The sequence below is a fragment of the Magallana gigas genome, chromosome 3 (genome assembly GCF_963853765.1).
Source record: "Magallana gigas chromosome 3, xbMagGiga1.1, whole genome shotgun sequence".
NCBI lineage: Eukaryota > Metazoa > Mollusca > Bivalvia > Ostreida > Ostreidae > Magallana > Magallana gigas.
This window is the reverse complement of record NC_088855.1, coordinates 18619226-18638826: the sequence shown is the minus strand read 5'-3', so window position 1 is coordinate 18638826 and position 19601 is coordinate 18619226. Positions and strand designations below refer to the sequence as shown.

Below are 19601 nucleotides of genomic sequence, written 5' to 3'. Positions count from 1 at the left end.
TCTATGTTAAGTTACGTAATCGGCAATTATCAATACTGTTGTGTATACAGCACACAGTCGCGAAGGCTGACACCGTGCAGTTTTTTTTTAAAGCACAATTTTCAAAATGGTTGAATAGGTAAGAGATCTATTGATTCGTATTATCACCGGGTTTTCAAGAAGAAAAATCTGGTTATTGAAATGGTTAAAAATCGTGGGCGGATGTCAAAAGGTTGCCCCTTTTGCATGGATGTATCCTCCCACCAATCGTAACCTCTCGGGCCTTTCCGGCAGAGCTCAGCTGCCTGAAATGCCCGAGATGTAACAGTTGCACGATTGATCTTCCTACAGTTTTCAAGATAAAAAGTGTTTTTTTTGCACATCAACTGAACATATATCACAGATGTACATAATAGTTGGATTTTGATTTTTGATGACCAATACAAAAAATACAAGCCGTTGAACTTGATCATTTTTGCAAAATATTGCTTATAGGGTACCCCTATTGTACAGACAACCCATTCAGTTTTCAAGATAAGAACTGTTTGGTTTGAAGTTCAATTGTACATATATGCAAGATGTACATTTATGCAAAATGTACAAATTACTTGTATATTGTGGTGAATTTACGAGAAAAATGCCAGCTATTGAACTTTTTTTTTCATCATATTGCACACAGGTTGGATCATTTGTTCAGATAACTTCTTAAGTTTTCAAGATAGGATTTTTTTGCATTTCAATTATAGAAATATGCACCATATACATGTACATGTATAGTGATAAGCATCATCCTTTGATTTTTTTGATCGACAAATGGATTATGGATACTGTTCACATAGATACTGTTCACACTAAAGAAAGCCAGGTTTGCTGTTACATTGACAGCTTTCTCTTGTTTTATTCTGAAATGCACAGTTTTATGTAGTGACACTTTTGATTTGAACATATTTTATTATGCAAAATATACATGTACATTTACGTAAATGGATTAGGCAGCAGGCAATGCCTATGTAAGCCTTCTCCAAAAAGTGACACTTTTCTCAATGACACATGAATAGGTCCCATCCAATAGGACCATGACTGACCCCATCCTAATTTGTTGAAATCTTTGAAGATCTTTACCAGCAAACCATATACATGTATTGTCCTTGATCTTGTATCAAGATAATTTTAAAGCGACCCAGTGGGCATGTCAGACCACAGCCTATTATATAATTATATGATTCTATATCATATTTTCGTATTGGTGAATGTTTATTCATGCGTATTGGAAGATGGCAGATGTAATTTTCTTCAATAAAAAGAATCTTTGAATGGTTATTTAACTTTCAGCGCTAACATTGGTCAATCAAAACTCTTGCATTGAGTATTTAAATGTCACCTGACACGTTTTATTCGAACCTTTGATAAATACATAAATTATACCTTTCAGAAATGACACATTTCTGCTCTTCTCTCTGAAGCGAAGTGCTGAGATGAGCAATGTGGCCCATGGGCCTCTTGTTATTATTTTAAACTTTTTTATCTGTTATTCTTTCTCCTTTCCTAGCTTATCTTCTTTTGACACAAATATAATAACTAATAAAAAATCTTTTGCTTGAAATTGCTTTGAGACTCGCGAAAATTGAATTTTGATGAAAACTTGTAATGATAAAAAAGGGCACACGTATTCAAGTTTCAACTCGAAAGACTTGCATTTTTTATAGTTTTGGAAAACGTTCAATTATGTTGTCTGGGTTTCTTTTTTACAGTTTAAAGGAATTAGATTTTCAATTTCAATTGCAATAAGATAGCGTGTTTAACTTCAATACGTAAAGGTTGAACTCGTGGGAACATATTGAACACGTGAGAACATATATTGAACACGTGGGAACATGCTAATAGATGTCAGCAGGTCCAGGAAATTCTCCATTTTAAACACAAAAAAATGTAAGAAAAATGGCCCCGGTTTCTTAACGTACCGCGTAATCTGGTGTATAGCCCCTTATACCATAAATCACTGGAAGCCATTATTCAAGGATAAATCCAAGATTAAACCAGTTTGTCTTTTGTGTGTCAAGATGTGCGTGTAATTTCCTCAGTAGTTAATCGATTATTTGAACTATTGTATTAACACATAATCCCAATCAAAGCTTAGATCCGAAATGTTTATCCTATACCGAGAATGGGAAAAATACAACCAACTGTAAATGATTCATTTGTTTTCTGTACCAGTTGCTAACAAAAGAAGGATGATCCTTTTGGTTTTAACAACCAGCTCTGTAACTGGGCCATTGATGTGATAAGTTCAAATGAGATTTATGATAAGTCAATAAATATAAAGGATGTTGAAATATGTAATTGTTGAAAAGGGTGACATCAAATAGAGTGGTTGAAATTTAGAACTGAATTAATGATTCAATATTAGTTGCTAAACGTATCAATGCTGTTGTTTTGTTAGTGTTTGCTTACACATGCATTTTACCAGTTGCCTTCTCGCAAGACTCTACCAACAGTGTTTTTGCTCGTGATACAGCAGCTAATTAATTTGATTCAAGGTCATTTAGGATGGAAGGCAGACAAAATACATGTTTCTTATAATATAAAGACTTGCTCCAATTAATCCAAAAATAAAAGAGACATAACTTGCACGTACTAAGTAATCAAGAATAGTACCAATCAATTTGAATTTAACATACCAAGTTTTACTTCTTGATAAGGATAAAAAAATTTTGTCAAATTTTTCACAGATTCTATAATTTGACACGATGTATCGATTACACTTAACATCTTTGCAAGAAGAACCTGTTAGGATAGTTCATCTTTGACAGCAGGCACATAGAAAACTCGAATAAGGCGCCTACTTACATAAGTTCCGACTCTGTCGACATTCGTCAAGAAAGATGCAACTTGAAAATCGAGATGGAATACCACCAAATCGACGGCTAAAGACCAAGGCGTAACAACCTTTCGTGCATTTTGGCGCGGAGAAAATCAAGATAAAAGAATCTTTATATTATATGTATAAAATTGAGAATTGATTTATTTATTGATTTATTTATGTCTTTTTTTCCAGCAACATGACGTTAAGATTGTAGTCTTTAAATAACATGTTACAACGTATTTTGAACAATTATGCACTGCGTAAATCTGGGACGAAAATAATGCTCTTTAAAAAAAGCACGTCGACAAAACGCACTATGAAACATGTTTTTCAAAGTGCGTTACCACACATCTCCACGGCAAAGATTAAATCTATGATTTGTTCAACAACCCTTTTCTGTCTGAAAGTAAATAATTTTCCATACTTTACAATAAAATGTTTCAATTCAACGTATTATACGAATTAAATGTCCTATTTTGGCCAGGCTAGCTAAGCCTCTTACTGGTCGTGTAAATTATGTCAATGTTCAAGTCAGGTCAGCAAGTAATATTTTTTACTATATAACTGTTTCTTTCAATTAAAAAGGGAAGTTTATATGAAATTTTGAATTTACGTTTATTAGCATGTTAACGGTAATTTGAATAGCGAACCGACCACAGAATTCTATTCGCTATTCGAATAGTGAATAGCGAAAAGCGAATAGAACTCCAACTTCTGAATGCCTACGTCATATGCCACACAATTATGTCAAGTTATTCTAAATGTTTGTGGGTTTTTTGCTTAGTAAATAACCGGTAATTTTCCATTTTCCATTTTACGTAATTAAAACATATTTGTACATGAAGGTTGGTAATTTTCCAAACTAATTGTATACACATTTGAGTAAAACATGACCTTTTATGGGTTGATAATTTTTCCCTTATATACGTATTATATATATAGCAGAAAAATAAATCTAGCTATTTCAAGAAATGTCTACAGTGTTTCTTTTACATTGGAGTTCATTTGAGATGTTTCCTAACGTGAGTGTTCGAAATTCAATATATAAAACTCGCAAAATGCGAGTTAGAATATCTAGATTGTAAGTTAAATATACATGTATTCAAAACTCGCAAAAACTTAACAGTTGATATTTTCATTGTAATTTTACCCGGAAAAAAAAAATTCTGACCGATGCCTTGTTTTAATCTTTCTCTCTTTAGTTACTGTTTTAGTACATTCGCCATTTTATATCCGCCATTTTTTTAAATGAACCAGAAAGCAGAATGTCAGTGCCGACAGTCAAATTAAAAACGATTAAAAAGTAGTTGCATGCATTTTAAGTTAAAAAAAAAAAACTTCAATGCATTTTGAAATTACGAGTAGCCTGGTAAAATGTCAAGTTAATTTTTTTCTGGTACTCGCTATTTTTTGCAAGTTTTATAATTAGGGAACGTATCAATGTAGCGATATGTCAGTCAGAGAAAAATTGCCCCAACGCGATTAACGTTCCTTTGCGCCATAAAGGGTTTGATTTCTCAATTTCATCAGTGATTTCATGAACCGAATTCCTAAATCAGACTGCTTCACAAAAGTTCGCCGAGAAAACCAAGCAGATGAATAAACTTTAAACAGATATGATATGTACATGTCTATGTACACGCCGGTGCAAATGAACCAAACTTTTCATCGCAAATCCAGTATATTTGCGTTAATCTAAATATCTTTTCATGTCTTCATGCCGATTTTCCCCCAAGAAACGCAATTTGATTCTGAAGAAAAAAATCATCACGAATCTTCTAATCAAAATGAAGGTTCAGCAGACTTCCGGAGAACAACCCTTCATTTGCGATTCAACAACAGCTTGTTTACCGTGTCTTTTATCGGGGTTGGTTTGCATAATGAAAGTTCTGAGTTGATTTGGTGCACTAGACTTAATATGCTAGATAATGGACTCGACAGGTTCCTCAATACGATGACAGAAGTGTGTGTGTATATATATATATATATATATATATATATATATATATATATATATATATATATATATATATATATATATATATATATATATATATATATATATATATATATATATATATAGTGTTATATATATATATTTATATAAAATATGAAATCTTATCATAACAAACTGTACCACTTCACTTCACGGAGCTGGCGATGGGATTTAAAGAATATCAGAGGCAAATTAAGTGTCGATATTTGTAGTAAAAATGTCCGAGGATTTTTTTGGGAAACAGACATTTGTACAGAATATGCAGAAATAAGATCAATCAGCCAAAAACTAGCGCATTTTTTGAGCGCAGTAAATTGCAACTTTTTAACACATATGGAACTGTAGCTCCCAGGTCGCCCATCAGAATTTTTCAGACCGGGAGTTACAGACCTGCAGCTACTGGTATTATTCATTAAGTTTATGACTACTAGTATTAGTCATTGAGTTTTGCAATTGAATACTATTTTAGTCATTGAGTTTAAGACTGTAAATATTAGTCATTGGGTTTTTGACTACTAGTATTAGTCATTGAGTTAATGACTACTAGTATTACGTCATTGAGTAAATGACTACTAGTCTTAGTCATTGAGTTTATAACTACTAGTATTAGTCGTTGATTTTTGCAATTGACTACTATTATTAGTCATTGAGTTTAAGACTATTAATATAAGTCATTGAGTTTAAGACTATTAATATCAGTCATTGAGTTTTTAACTACTAGTATTAGTCATTAAGTTTATGACTACATGTATTAGTCATTGAAATTATGATATGACAACTAGTATTAGTCATTGAGTTAATGACTACTAGTATTAGTTATTGAGTTTATAATTCTTAGTCTTAGTCATTGAGCTTATAACTTCTAGTATTATTCATTGAGTTAATGACTTCTAGTATTAGTCATTAGATTATTGATTATTAGTTTTAGTCATTAGGTTTATGACTATTAGTATTAGTTATTGAAATTATGACTACTAGTATTAGTCATTGAGTTTATAACTCCCAGTCTTAGTCATTGAGTTTATGACTTCTAGTATTAGTCATTGATTTATTGATACCACAGTCTTCATTCTCTTTGCTGAGGATGGTACCTTATCGGCCATCATCCTAGTTGTTTTAAAATTTACTAAGAGTTAAAAATGAGATTAAAAGAATTCCTATAACTTTATATCAGTTAACCTCTGCAAAAAAATCAAACGATGTAAGAAAAAATATCTATACTACTATATTGAAATAATAGATTCGAATTTTTGAGCTTTAATACTGATAAATTGGAAAAGTACTGTCTTTTGTTTTATATATTTTGAACATCATTGGTACTTGCAGATTACCAATTTGTTTTTATTTTTCCCCAATCAAGCTTCGTTAATTAATAATCAACGAAAATTCCTCAAAAAATTCCGAAAATCAACTGAATTTTTTGTATTTTAAAATCTTGCGCATGCGCATTACATTCACGCTAAATCACGGGAGGCTCTTTATTTTATGTTTCCACAATATCACATTTGCATGGATAAACTTGGAAACGATGAAACAAATGCGTGTTAATTTTCATTGGAATTTTTTTTCTGTTCATCAAAGAAAATACGGAAGATAACTCTAACACGGTGCATTTACTATAAAAATCCAGAGAGTTTCGAATGTCAACATACGGTGTGTAAAAATCGTTCTTGCAATATGTTGAATCATGCAATTATAGATTTAAACTTTTCGAAGAAAGGTATTTACGGCTTCAAAATGGTTTGTTGTGAACAATTTGACTGTTATTTTCAATGCAACTATTTTAACAGTTTCAATCCAACAGTTCTAGTCTAACAGTCAAAATGCTTGACTTTTTTGCGTATAGAGTTATAAAGTAACTGTTTTACAGGGGTATAACAATATACGGTGTTTCGATGTATCTATTTTGTAAATGCCCGATATCATATGCAATGCCAACCCGTGCACGCACGGGTCAAAGTCTAGTAATTATTTAATTTATCTAAACTGTAGCAGAGGAAGATGGTGAGTACCAATCAAACACAATCAAAAAGTCTTCTGTCACGTGTCAACTGTTACTATTCATAACCCATAAAATGGTTCAGTGATTAATGCTCTGTAGTGGAAAAAATTTCCTTTTTTTTTACCTCATCCGATCAAGTTTTATTTTTGAAATAGAAAGAATATATCATAATGATTATTCGATGCGCAATATCATGAGATTAAATTGCAGAAAAACAGACAATTTGAAGTAGAATATCAACGCTTGTCCGACAACTGAACTTTTTATCAACCCACATGCCATTATTCAAATCGATATTATACCCAGGAGTTCTCCGACTCTTAAATTGTCTTGCGTGAGAGAAAAAGAGAACCCATTAGCTTTTGTGAACTATTGTCTCTCGGTGCATGAATTGACGAGACAGTGTATATATACACACAGTACAAAGCATGAAGGAATTCACTTCAATGGAGCTTCACATCCTCCTCAAACTGGGGGGGAGGGGGGGGGTGAATTTTTGACCTTCAGAATCACTTTTCGGTCGAGACACACTGCCACACACTAATTATAGAATGTATAGTTGACGCCAACTGAGAGGATCCTAGCGATGCAAACTGTATGACAAATACAGTAATACGTAGTATAAAGTGCATACATTGCAATAACCATGGAATGAAAATTAACCTGCCAATATTGAAGATCATTAAATTCATACCACACTTTAAAACAACGATTTTGGACGAGTATTCCACTCTTAGCGCACCTTATATTGACGTCAAAATGAAAATATTACGTAATTGAAATGTCTATAAAATTTAACCACTTATCTAACTATTTAATATATGTGTAACCGATAATATGTTGTTTTTTTTTATAAATACGTAATACTGTTTTACCCTTGTGTGTCCGTCTGTCTGTCCGTCCGTCCGTCCACTATTTTTGTACCATGCGGACGTCACCTTCCTATTAAATGACGACTTTGTTTATTTTTAGCCTAAATTTTCAACAACAAAAATTTCGTCAAAGATTTCTCAGCAACTATTTATAGCAGATGCTTGTTTGCTTATTTTGCATATTTAAATCAGAGCGGGGGTATCACTAGTAAGCATTGGCTCACAGATATCTTTTTTTTATTATTTTAACGCAGAAACTGCATATTTACAGTAAAACTCGCTTAGTACTCACACGGATCTCGAATATAGCAAAGTTTGTTTGAATTCCCGGAAAAAATCCTTGTAAAATTTAACGACAATAACGAAGTCGGATTTTTTGGCGAACTGGTAAAAAAAATAACGAAAAACGCCTTTTACAAGACTCACTTTTAAGTTGTTTTTAAGTTGTTTTAAACGTTAGCAATACGAAATGGCATAAGTGTTTGAATGAATTTATTTCCACCAAAATCTTTATGTACAATCCAAATAGGTTTCCAAAGAAGGTAAATTGTAAATTAACGTTTCTTCATCATTATTTGCATGACTAATATAATCTAATCTACGAGTCTAAAAAAGAAAAAACGATTTTTTTTTAAGAAATACAATATTATCTCAAGTTATAACATAGTGACTTAAAAACAATTTTAATCAAAGTAATGAAGTACTGTCGGGAGTTGATTTAATTGATTATTATCAATTTTAAAGTCAACGATATGTTATGCAAAATTTTTATAATATGAATTCTCGAACTTTTCCGACAAGAATTTCGAGAAAAACCTATATAAATCATGTTGTGTAATATTTAAAGATGGAATTAATTCCATCAAACTGCGTACAGATTTTATATAGTACGAACAATTCAATTGTTTTTTGTAGTTGCCTGTATTCCTACGCTAGAGTTCAACCAGACGCTCGGCTGTCTCCGTTAATCTCCGACTACCAAGAGAGACTCTCTGCTTGTCCGAGATTTACGGAGACAGCCGAGCGTCTGGTTGAACTCTAGCGTAGGAATACAGGCAACTACAAAAAACAATTGAATTGTTCGTACTATATAAAATCTGACTATTTTCAAGGTATTTATAGATACATTTCTTTTGAAAAACAATGGTACAGCATACAGTAAACCGAATTTATCTATTATTTTCACGATCTACGTCTTGTCAGCGGCGATGATTTGTGCTTAGGTCCAAACACTGTTTCACTTTCGGTTTGCCAGAGTAACTGCATAGGAAAATTGATTAAAATCAACTCCCAAAAAATACCATACACATATTCATCTTAAAATATTTTCTACGATTTTGTTTCTCTATTTAGCATCTTTTAAATGACAAATGACATCTATAGACACTCATATTAATTTATATAGCGAGCTGGCATCTCTCGCAGACAAGCAATAATATTCAATAAGAAATTCATTTTAAATAAATCGATCATTCAATATGAATTCCCGAAATCATTTTTCCCCTCTAGCTTCCCACTAGCGATCATTGCAGAAAAAAATGTGTATTTTTCTGCAATGTCGTTACCTTCATAATCTGCATAAATTATGAACGAAACCTTTTTATTGTTTAAATAAACCCAACAAAAATAATACATTTCGTCTTTAGTACTTTCAAAATTTGCAATTTGACATGAAAACGAGATGAAAACTTTTTAACGGCCAAATGTTTTCCGTTACCACTTTTAAATGCTGTATAAACGAATCAAACTAAAGTCTTCATAATTGATATATGTTATTCCAATTTTTTAAGAGAGAGAGAGAGAGAGAGAGAGAGAGAGAGAGAGAGAGAGAGAGAGAGAGAGAGAGAGAGGCGTTTCCGCATATGGTCATTTTTACCAATCCTAGTTTAAACTCAGTATAATTACCAAACAGTGCATATAATGCTTTAATTATCCACATGTTCGTGTATGTTCTTATTTAACCTTCCACTGAAGAAAACGACTTAGAGTAAAGTGATCAAAGCGATCAGCGAGTGTTAATTGGGTGCAAGCAATCCCCTTGATATTTTATGTAAGAAAGTTGATCAAAATGTCTGCTGGCTGTGAGCAACTCCCAAGAAATGACGAGATATCCCTGCAACTGATACCATACCAGCTTCCGGGAGACAGGAAGAGAAATGATATCATTCATTGATATCCGCCCCCGCATATCCAAATCTCACCGGCTCACTCAAACCAGTCCGGACTGAGATCTAACATTTATTGCCTCTGAAGTCTGTCTAATCTTCTCGCCTTCTTCAGAATCGATTGGCTTAGTATTTTTGTCTCTGCTTTTAAACAACTTGGCCCGCCTTCCATGCCAATCGATAAAAAAAATTAATCCCACTCAGTCATGATTTCACTGTCATATCGTAGAAAAACGTTCGACGTTGCGACAGTGTGCATTCTCTCGAGACGGATGACGGAAGAATAGATGTGTTTGGGAACAAGAATGAATGGTTCTTTTACTCAACTTTTCTGTTAAAAGGCCGGAGATCGTAAATGACAAAACCATCATCCCGTCGTCTCAAAGAATATCATTCGTGAACCTAATTCTGAAACTGTGATCATCGCACAGCATACAACATGGAGAATAACGGAAATAATATGACGGCGGTATCACTTTCACTGTCCTCGGCATCTGTAGAGAAAATTATGTTCACTGGGAGTTCTTTGTTTCTCTTTATGACCGCCATTGTGAACTTCCTGGCCCATATTGTAATAGGTTCCATGCTTCTCAAGTCTCGTTCCTTTCGTCAGAGCCGTCATATATACATATTCAGCGTAGCTTTGGCCGACTTCCTCGGTGGAATGACGATACCTCTCTCCATATTAGAAACAATGAATTCCGGTTGGACTTTAGACCCTTATTTGTGCCCGGTTTTCTTGGTGACTAGACATTCGATGTTACTTGTTTCTCTTCTTAGCGTCTTGCTGTTTACCTTGGATAGGTGGTGGAGTATAACATTTCCACTGTCATACAGAGCGCGTCAAAGTCGGCACAAATCCATCATTGTCTTGATAATTGTATGGATCTTTGCTGGAATTGTCCATGTACCTACAAGTTTTGTCTGGAACTCTCAGTATATGGACAATGGATACAAAATAAAGTTCTGTTTGTATCCCTACAATTTTGACCCCGTGTATGCAATGTCGTTAACAGTTATCGAATTCTCTTTGCCAATTTTCTTCCTCCTGGTTCTCAACGCTTCCATTTACGTCGTTTTGACCAGGCGCCGTAACGCCACTGAGCTTAGGAGGTCATTAAGTACAAATGAACGAGCGGTTCGTAGTCGAATAAACAATCAGTCTTCTTGTCTTCCAAATTGTAACTGTGCATCAAAAAGGTGTGATAACAAAGAACCTCGACCATTAAAACATGCCAAAAATCACAGTTCATCGGAGCTGCCAGCGCAAACAGCAACTGAAATTGTTCGGAATAGGAGCAGGTCCGTAGACGTTGGATCTACTGTCAGTTGTCAATACAGCTTTTCGCGAAAGGAGAGTGATAACTTAGTGAGAGATTTTCTGTTGCGGCAGGGTATGAGAGCCGTGTTTTCGGTTGGCATTCTTACGATGGTCGCCATCTTGTTCCGGTTGCCTTACGTCATTGCCTCATTGCTCGATGTGTTTTCTTTTCCGGTGCCTTCAGGTACATTGTTGTTTCTTCAAAACTTGACTGTGATAAACACAATGGTAAATCCTTTTTTATATAAACTGGGTAACAAGAGCATCAAGAAAACGCTTGAAATCTGCATAGCGTCAAAACTGGAAAAAACAGATAAACTTGGAATAAAATTAACAAGCATGTATAGTATTCTTGATCGAAATGGCAAAGTTTCTAATATTCTCAGAACATGAATGTAGATTTCCTAAAAAAAAAAAATCAAAGGAAACAATCATTTTTCTCTTGATCTTTGTTGGTATTAATTTGTTTTAGGCTACACAATGATGTCATTATGCATTTATATGGCTTATATTTGTAATTAAACTTTAACCAAGAAATGGGCTTGAATTTTTTTCAAGAATGTCAGTTGCATTACTGGCTAGACCAAATCTTTGATTACATTAATTATTTGTTTAGGTCTCCAGATATGTACGATGAAATAAAAATAGCGCTCGTTACGCAAATAAGTCGAAAGATTTGGAAAACTAATTAACTTAGAACTAATACTTCATCTATTCCAACGAAACTCTAGGAAGACGTTCTGCTCCTAACGAACTTAGTGAATAATGAATCTGTGCATGCTGATCAAAATCTTACACAATCGGTACTTAGCTTAATGAAGGTTTTCTTGCTGAAACTACAGAATTTATATGGGTTAGCAGTGACGTGCAGTGAAATCATTAGAATGGTGTGACTGTTTTGTCTCGTATAAATCCGAAAGCTGCTTTGCTGGCCAAAGAAAAGTCTGGGACAGAAAGGTTTCAGTCATGACGTCACCATCTGGATCTGCTTGTCATTCTAATCAGCCGCGAATACCGTACATTAACTGTTGTCAAGATATCGTCGATTTATCCTTAATTGGCACGGACACTCCGTTACAACCCAGACAAACAAGGGTGCAATAGTGACTATAATAAACTAAACGTATATATACACTTACATAATTATACGTTGTGTTTAAACACGTGTGCATATGAAATGCATTTTATATCTTTCGACCTTAAATAGAGATGTTGAAAAAAAAACCTAAACTGGCTAATGTGGCAATTATTATGTGCTCAAACATTGTTTCCGCTGTAGTAAACTCACTCGATATTGTAAACGGTCATTAAAAATCAAAATTATCTTTAAGAATTTGAATATAATTTCAATTGTTTATTCAGCATATATGACTCTCGCTGATCATCATTAAAACTGGGTAGTTAGAGAAATACTACTTTAACTTTCTGCAATGCAGACTTGATTGGATGTACTGTTATTTCAGTTTTAAAATATCTGTTTCAATAGGAAATCATTTTGACAGAATGATATTTCAGAAAGCGAGTTTGTTAAATATACTATGAATGGAATCTTTTTTACGTCCAAACTAGTGGAAATGGGTTATAAACGGTTTTAAAGATTTATGTTGCAGCAGATTTTTAAAAAAAAGTTAACCTCTTGATCAGGAAAAGATGATACCAAATGTGGATTAAAACACGTCTTAGAGAATAAAATAATACATACACTAATCAAGTTCATCTATCAGCTGTTTAATGATAAATTCATATTTCAAAAGATTCGCTGTTATTTCATTTTAGATCCATGTTATTTTAAATAATTAATGTTGGGTTTCTTTATATTCATCATATTATATATCCAAGTTATTTAACTCAATTGTGTGTTTTCTTTTAACTATTCATGTTATAAAGTATTTTTAAAAACTGTTTACAGATCTTTAACTCTGGCATTATATCACTGGCAACCAGAAATTTAATGAATAGATGTAATTGCTATGTCATTTAATTGTATCAAGAAGTGAACTTTCGTGACACCCGTAACAGACAGGGCTTACGAAATCGTGTTATATCTACGACTTTTCTAAAATAAAATAAAAAAGTCTCCTCTCTCTAGCTACAATTTAATGGAAGACTCAGTCAAAAGTTTCTCCGCTGAGAATAGTTTACAACTAATAACATTTTTTATGGCGAAAGAGATTAAAACTTTCGTAATGCGACACCGTTTTGTCTCTACCCTAAAGTGTATTAGCTTACTTTAGTCACGATTATAAAGCCCTTGGCACCGTCACACTTAATGCTTTTATATCTTTCTTTCATATACCTACTGTGCTAGTATTCGAATATCTCACTCATATATGCTTGCAAACGTTTCCATCTTTTGTGAAGCTTTTCTTTTTTATATTTTAGATTTCTTCATTTGCTATAAATGTATACCGCTTGACCAACTGTTCCAACGATTAAAGAAAGAAATGGATCTTTGTATTTAAAAAAAACATGAAATGCAACAATCGCAAACGTTAATATACGTATAAGTCATCAAAGAGAGAACTTTACTGTTGATATCAACTTCTCTACATGAATTATTCAAACAAAAAGCTTAAACGTGATTTGATGTACTATCGATCAAGATGCCACACAGATTGAAGTGCCATTTCAAATTTGATCTTTGATACATCTCTATAGTAGGTCATTTCACGTATTTTTAACCGGTTCTCAGCAGTATTAAGGATGCACCCTGCTGCCATTTTATACCAATATTAAGACAACCATATTTTTTTTAGGACGAAACATAAAAGAAAAAAAATTGAATGGATGTCAGTGATTGTGATAATGTTTTATGCTTCCAGGTAGGCTATATATGTCATGTTGTAAATTTTGAATTTACCGGGTGGCAGTAAATACAAAATTTACAACATGACAACTTGTAAATTTTGTATTTACTGCCACCCGGTAAATTCAAAATTTACAACATGACATATACGTAAAGTTTAAAAGGCCATGCAGTTTTAGCGATAGAATTTTAATTTTCTCTGTTACTATCAAAGATTTCTCTCCAGTTTCAAACATAATTGATACACACTTATAAATATTGAATCACATTTTGTGCGTGATGCATAACAGCCCTTTTGCCTCCATTAACAGACAGCGTTCTTGGGAATCAATTGGATTAGCACTGAGCTGGTAGGCCAGCAAGTGTTCCTTACAAACTAGACAGAATCACAAGTCAAATCCCCCGTCGGTGAATTTGTCGTAACAGAGAACAGATTTTATGCATTTTTCAATAATGCAGAAAAGAGTCCACGAAAAGTCGATATATATGTGCGTGGCCTTAAATCCTGAGTGGTGTTTTAAAGTGCAGAATATTGTGTTTCCTGAAAAATCTGGCTATCTAAATTGAGTGAATCTTCAAGCAATCTCGTATTTTAATGGAAAGTGTGAAAGCGCCAATATGAGTTCATATAATTATATAAGGAAGAGGGATGGTGATATAACGAAATTTTGTTTATGAGGAAGTCATACTAGTATTATATTATTACCTCATTCCTCATTTAGTAACATAATTTTACATAGATATAAAGAATTTTATTTTTAAAGAACTATATGCCTCAAACCAATTTCTTCTTTCTTGTTTCTATGCAACTTTCACTGTATAAAGGTTTTTGTCAAATATGACTCAGAGGATTACCAAAATAGGCCACCAGTTTACATGTATGTGCTGAAAATATAGAAAATAATTTTTCGACAGAACTATTTTCTTTTTTTATTTATTCAAAATTGACCTGTATAAAGAAGTGGGTTGGGGGAGGGGGGGGGGGGCAGTCGTATTAAGTTCATACATTTTGAATTGAAACAAATACTCCTAATAAAAAAAACAGATACGATTTTTCAAATCAAAAGTGTAACTCATTCGAGACTGTATATATTCATTAATGTAGTTCGATGGAAATGAGTCTGTATGGGGTCGTTGCGTGTGCTTCCGATCGCATGGTTCGTCGTCTTGTCTGTCCGCCTCCTCTTCTTCCTACCCTTCCAATAAAAACTGGATTTATGACTATGTCTTATTCTTATAACGATGTTATGTCCTCTGCACGAAGAGTTATAATCTTTTTCCGTCTTATTTTTTTTTAATATAAATAGGCATTGTGTGATTACATAAAAGGCCCATGGGCTATAAACTCTACCTGGGCAAAAATGTCTGTACCTACTGCTGAATACATGAAGTTCAAAACTTGTAAATAAAATAAGGTCTCTATCCCCTTGAGCATACTGACAAAAAATTGTTGTGACCATAGAAAATGAGGCATCAACATATTTCAATTATAACAATTTTAATTCAAATTAAAAGTAATATTAAGTATCAATTTAGAATTGAAAGGATATCATTGTTCAATACGTTATAATATATGTTATATCGCCGCGACATAAATTAACGTCTAGTTTAATATCACAAGAATAATTCAATGTATGAAATGACAATATTTATAACGGTTTCGTGTTAATTCGCGAAAGTTATGCGTTAAATCGCGAAAGTAACGCATTATATCGCGAAAGTTACGCGTTTATTTGCGAAACTTACACGTTATATCGCGAAAGTTTCGCGTTTATTTGCGAAACTTACGCGTTATATCGCGAATTTTTCGCGTTTATCGAAAACAATATTTTTTTAACCTTACAAAAATGAGCTCAATGGGCTTTCGCAAGATACGCTATCTGAAATTGATTTTGCGTTAAAAAAATCCCATTATTTTGTGTCAGTCAGCTGTCTGAAATGATAATGAACTACATGTACTTGTATACATACTACGCAGACCGACGACATACTTTAAAGCCGTTCAACTGATGGAACTTTCTGATCGTTTACAAATTTTTTAAAGTGTAATATAATCAGATATTGTAAGGATTAAAACATGTATTTATTTCTATTACACTGAAACTGATCTATAATAACATGCACGTTTTTGTTATAAATTACCTTGCTGACAATTTTTCATACACATGTATTCTTACTAGTACATGAATACGTGTTAAATAATTTGGATACGATATTGTATTTTTAAAATTTACGTCATATTAAAAATCTCTTTTATCCTGCTTCATAAAACAGATGTAGAGTATTACTGCCTGGCAAATTCAGCCTAACATGTAGTACATGTATATGTCATTGTGATATCAAGATAGGGCAATTCCAAATGCCAATATGCGCGTTTAAAATGATTTCCAACGTGACTGTGTGCTGTTTAAAATCGCAAAAACGCGACGACATGTGTTGTTACAGCGCAACAGCGTGGTGCTTTTTGATAAAGCGCTGTTGAGCTTTTGCAAATGACTCTATCTGGACACCATAAGTTTATGTGGGGAAAACGTAAATTAAGCCTTAAAATCAATAAAAGTACATGTAATCGCCCCCTGCAATTTACGTCTACACCAGAATATGCTTCATATATAAGTAGTTTGAGCTAAAATAGCCAGGCTGTTTAACTGAATAGAGTCACGGCTTCTGAAATTACACAAAAAATGTAATGTAAATAAAAGTAGCTTTGAACACAGGAGTGGATACTTATTAGACCGAACTGGCAAACTTGAGAATATATATTGCCCAGGTGAGCTATAAGGAACAAATGTCACAAAAGGGAGCGTTTTCCAGCTTGACTTACCTACTATATGTTTTAATTACAATATTTGCTACCAAGGGAAAAAGTGATTTCCTTTCTATCGCTGAAATTAACCCACATTTCTTTGGAAATACAATATATTGCATCCTTGACACGTCGCGCCAAAGGGAATAGGGCAACAGAAATTGATCTGGTTTACGAACAATATGGCAAAATCGTTTATTTCTTCTTCATATATCGGTTAAGGAGAACATTTCAATGCAGATCTCGATTTCATTCATCTTTCTTGTAATTGAAGAAAAAAAAACAGTGTAAAAATGAAGTTATTGAAATAAATATTTATTCTCTATATTATATATATATATCTACATATACACACACGTTAATTTTTACAAGGCTTGCCGAGCCTGTTACAAGTAGCTAATTCTAGTGTTGTGCTGCCATCTTTCTTTCTTTGGTTTTTCAAACTAAAATGAAATTCCTGCTGAAGAGATATATAGGTTCCGTAGAAAAAACAAAGGGATGCAAAAACAAGATGGTACTTCTGTTAAAAAAAAAGTTTGGAAAAGATAAGAGAGAGAGAGAGAGAGAGAGAGAGAGAGAGAGAGAGAGAGAGAGAGAGAGAGAGAGAGAGAGAGAGAGAATTTATTCCAATACCATGGTCGACAACGGCACACTTACTTTCACTGAATTTCAAAGACAAAATTGTTTACGTATATCGATTTATGGCGATGTAAAAAAAAAGTCTGTCAATTGTGATAAATGGTAAGAGACAGGATTGCTTAGTCAGCATTGTAAAAAGCTCTTCTTTTGTAAGTACTAGTCTATTGATTCTACTCAGATAGGTCTTGCGGCGGTCGAAATGAAACCTATATGAATATCTCCATGCAGGAATGAGTTTGTGAAAAGATTCATTTATGATGAATTATAATCTTGTTTTTAAACTCATGGCTGTTTTAAAAATTGTTGACTTATTAGGTCTAGAGGAAGAGACAATGCTTGTTTATTTTCCGTGTCATAACACTTTAACAAGACATTGGACTTTCGGTACGACGTAACTATCTACATGTACTGTATTTCTTGCATCAAAAACGAGTAAAAAATGACGCTGCCTTTGAGTGAAATTTGTATAGTGCGTTGTCTTAGCTCAAAAGCTACACAAATCTTGTTGATTTCAAAGAGCTATGCCGTTTGACAAACTACAATGTACCGTAAGTTCAAGCTCTTTTGAAAATGGTTCTAATTAAGAGACAATGGAAAATGGGGATTGAAAACAACCGGGATTTGAATTTACGATGTGAGCCAACTGTTACATGTACCTATTGGCTAACTAATCAATACAAATTCGAATGTATTTACTGATAAATTTTTATTAGTGTAAGTATCACATGATCATTAATGGTGACTCCTTACACGTATATATATTTAGAGACGCGCCAAAAGTTGGGCCATTTGCTTGACTGAATAGTCGTAGGAGATTAAAAAATACAACAAGAAACATGAAAGTAAATGCTCTATTAAGAATAACGTACTAAGTCTTCCGCATCACGTGGTTTTACGATCAATATGGTGCTGGAATTAGTGTGCTTTTATGACTCACTTTATAATATTCCACTGTATAAAATTATGTTGGAATATCGACGAATCCCTATTGTTTCGGGAATACATTATTAACGTAAATCTTCATAAAATCTTTTAAATCATCTGCTTAAAAAGCATAGTGAAACCAAGCTCTAAAGCCCCAGCCACCGAGCCATGCAAATCACAACTAATGCTGCTCACATAATAATATTTCTTATGTGTTAGGGGTCACCGCTTCAAGCTTTTGCTTAATGAAATCCGTTATTTTTCATTCGCATCTAAGAGAACTGGATGGTCGTAGCCATTTTTAGACTATATTAACCTCCTGAAGTTGAAGAGCTTTGTATAGGAATATAGGAAAATTTTCAAATTCAAATTTAAAACTGATTTTTTCTTTACTAAATAATTATAGTTTCTGGTACAAAACTATATCATATTTAAAACTTTAATACAGATTTGATGGTTAATTTGTTAACCATCCAGCCTCCTTAAATTTAACCTAGACAAAAAAAGGAGTACGCTCCCATTCTATGCAATTATTGGTATTTTGCAAAAAGTTCTAAAGATTACATTACTTGCATGTTTATAATATTGATTTATGCACTCCTTTCTTCTAATCTTATTCAAGCATTATTTAACTGATTCAAACACTCAAATACTTGAAATGTTGAGTACATCGTTGAGAAAAGATTTTCAAAAGAAATGTTTATAATTTTTTTTTTTTAGTTTCTTATCCTAGCCTACCATGGGCATTTTACTAGCCTTATTCACCCATTCTCTTTTTATCCATCGCACTTTTTTTTACTTCCTTCTTTGAGAAGCTCAATATTGACATGTAATGAAAAACTTTAAAGGTTTCAAACTGATTGCCTCTTTATGAATTTTCAGTCAAAGGCTTACAGCTAGCTTCTCTCGTAAGCGATCTTCACTAGTCCTTTGTTTACATGAAGGGGTTTCATGATATGTGGGATTCTTCGCCAATGTAATCCATCTGTTTGTGAGATCTTAAGGTTTTTTTCCAAATCGGCGCTAGAAATTAATGTATGGACAGCACCATCACTTCCAGCATGATGAAAGACGGATGGTCCAAAATCGAACATAACGTTTCGGTCCGTTATTATTCAAATGAATTTATGGACAGGCCTCGAAACTTTAGTATTCAAATGAATATGTGGGCAGGCCTCCGTCCTTTGTTATTCAAATGAATATGTGGACAGGTTTATCTGTTTGTCTG

At 33.4% G+C, this 19601-nt stretch overlaps 1 protein-coding gene across 1 annotated transcript; it reads left to right on the top strand.

Moving 5' to 3' along the window:
- The first annotated feature begins 9620 nt into the window (after positions 1 to 9620).
- On the top strand, positions 9621 to 11700 carry LOC117692554 (5-hydroxytryptamine receptor 1B-like). Its single transcript, XM_034480818.2, has one exon. The coding sequence runs from the start codon at positions 10317 to 10319 to the stop codon at positions 11589 to 11591; it is 1275 nt and encodes a 424-aa protein (XP_034336709.1). The 5' UTR covers positions 9621 to 10316; the 3' UTR covers positions 11592 to 11700.
- Positions 11701 to 19601: the final 7901 nt, after the last annotated feature.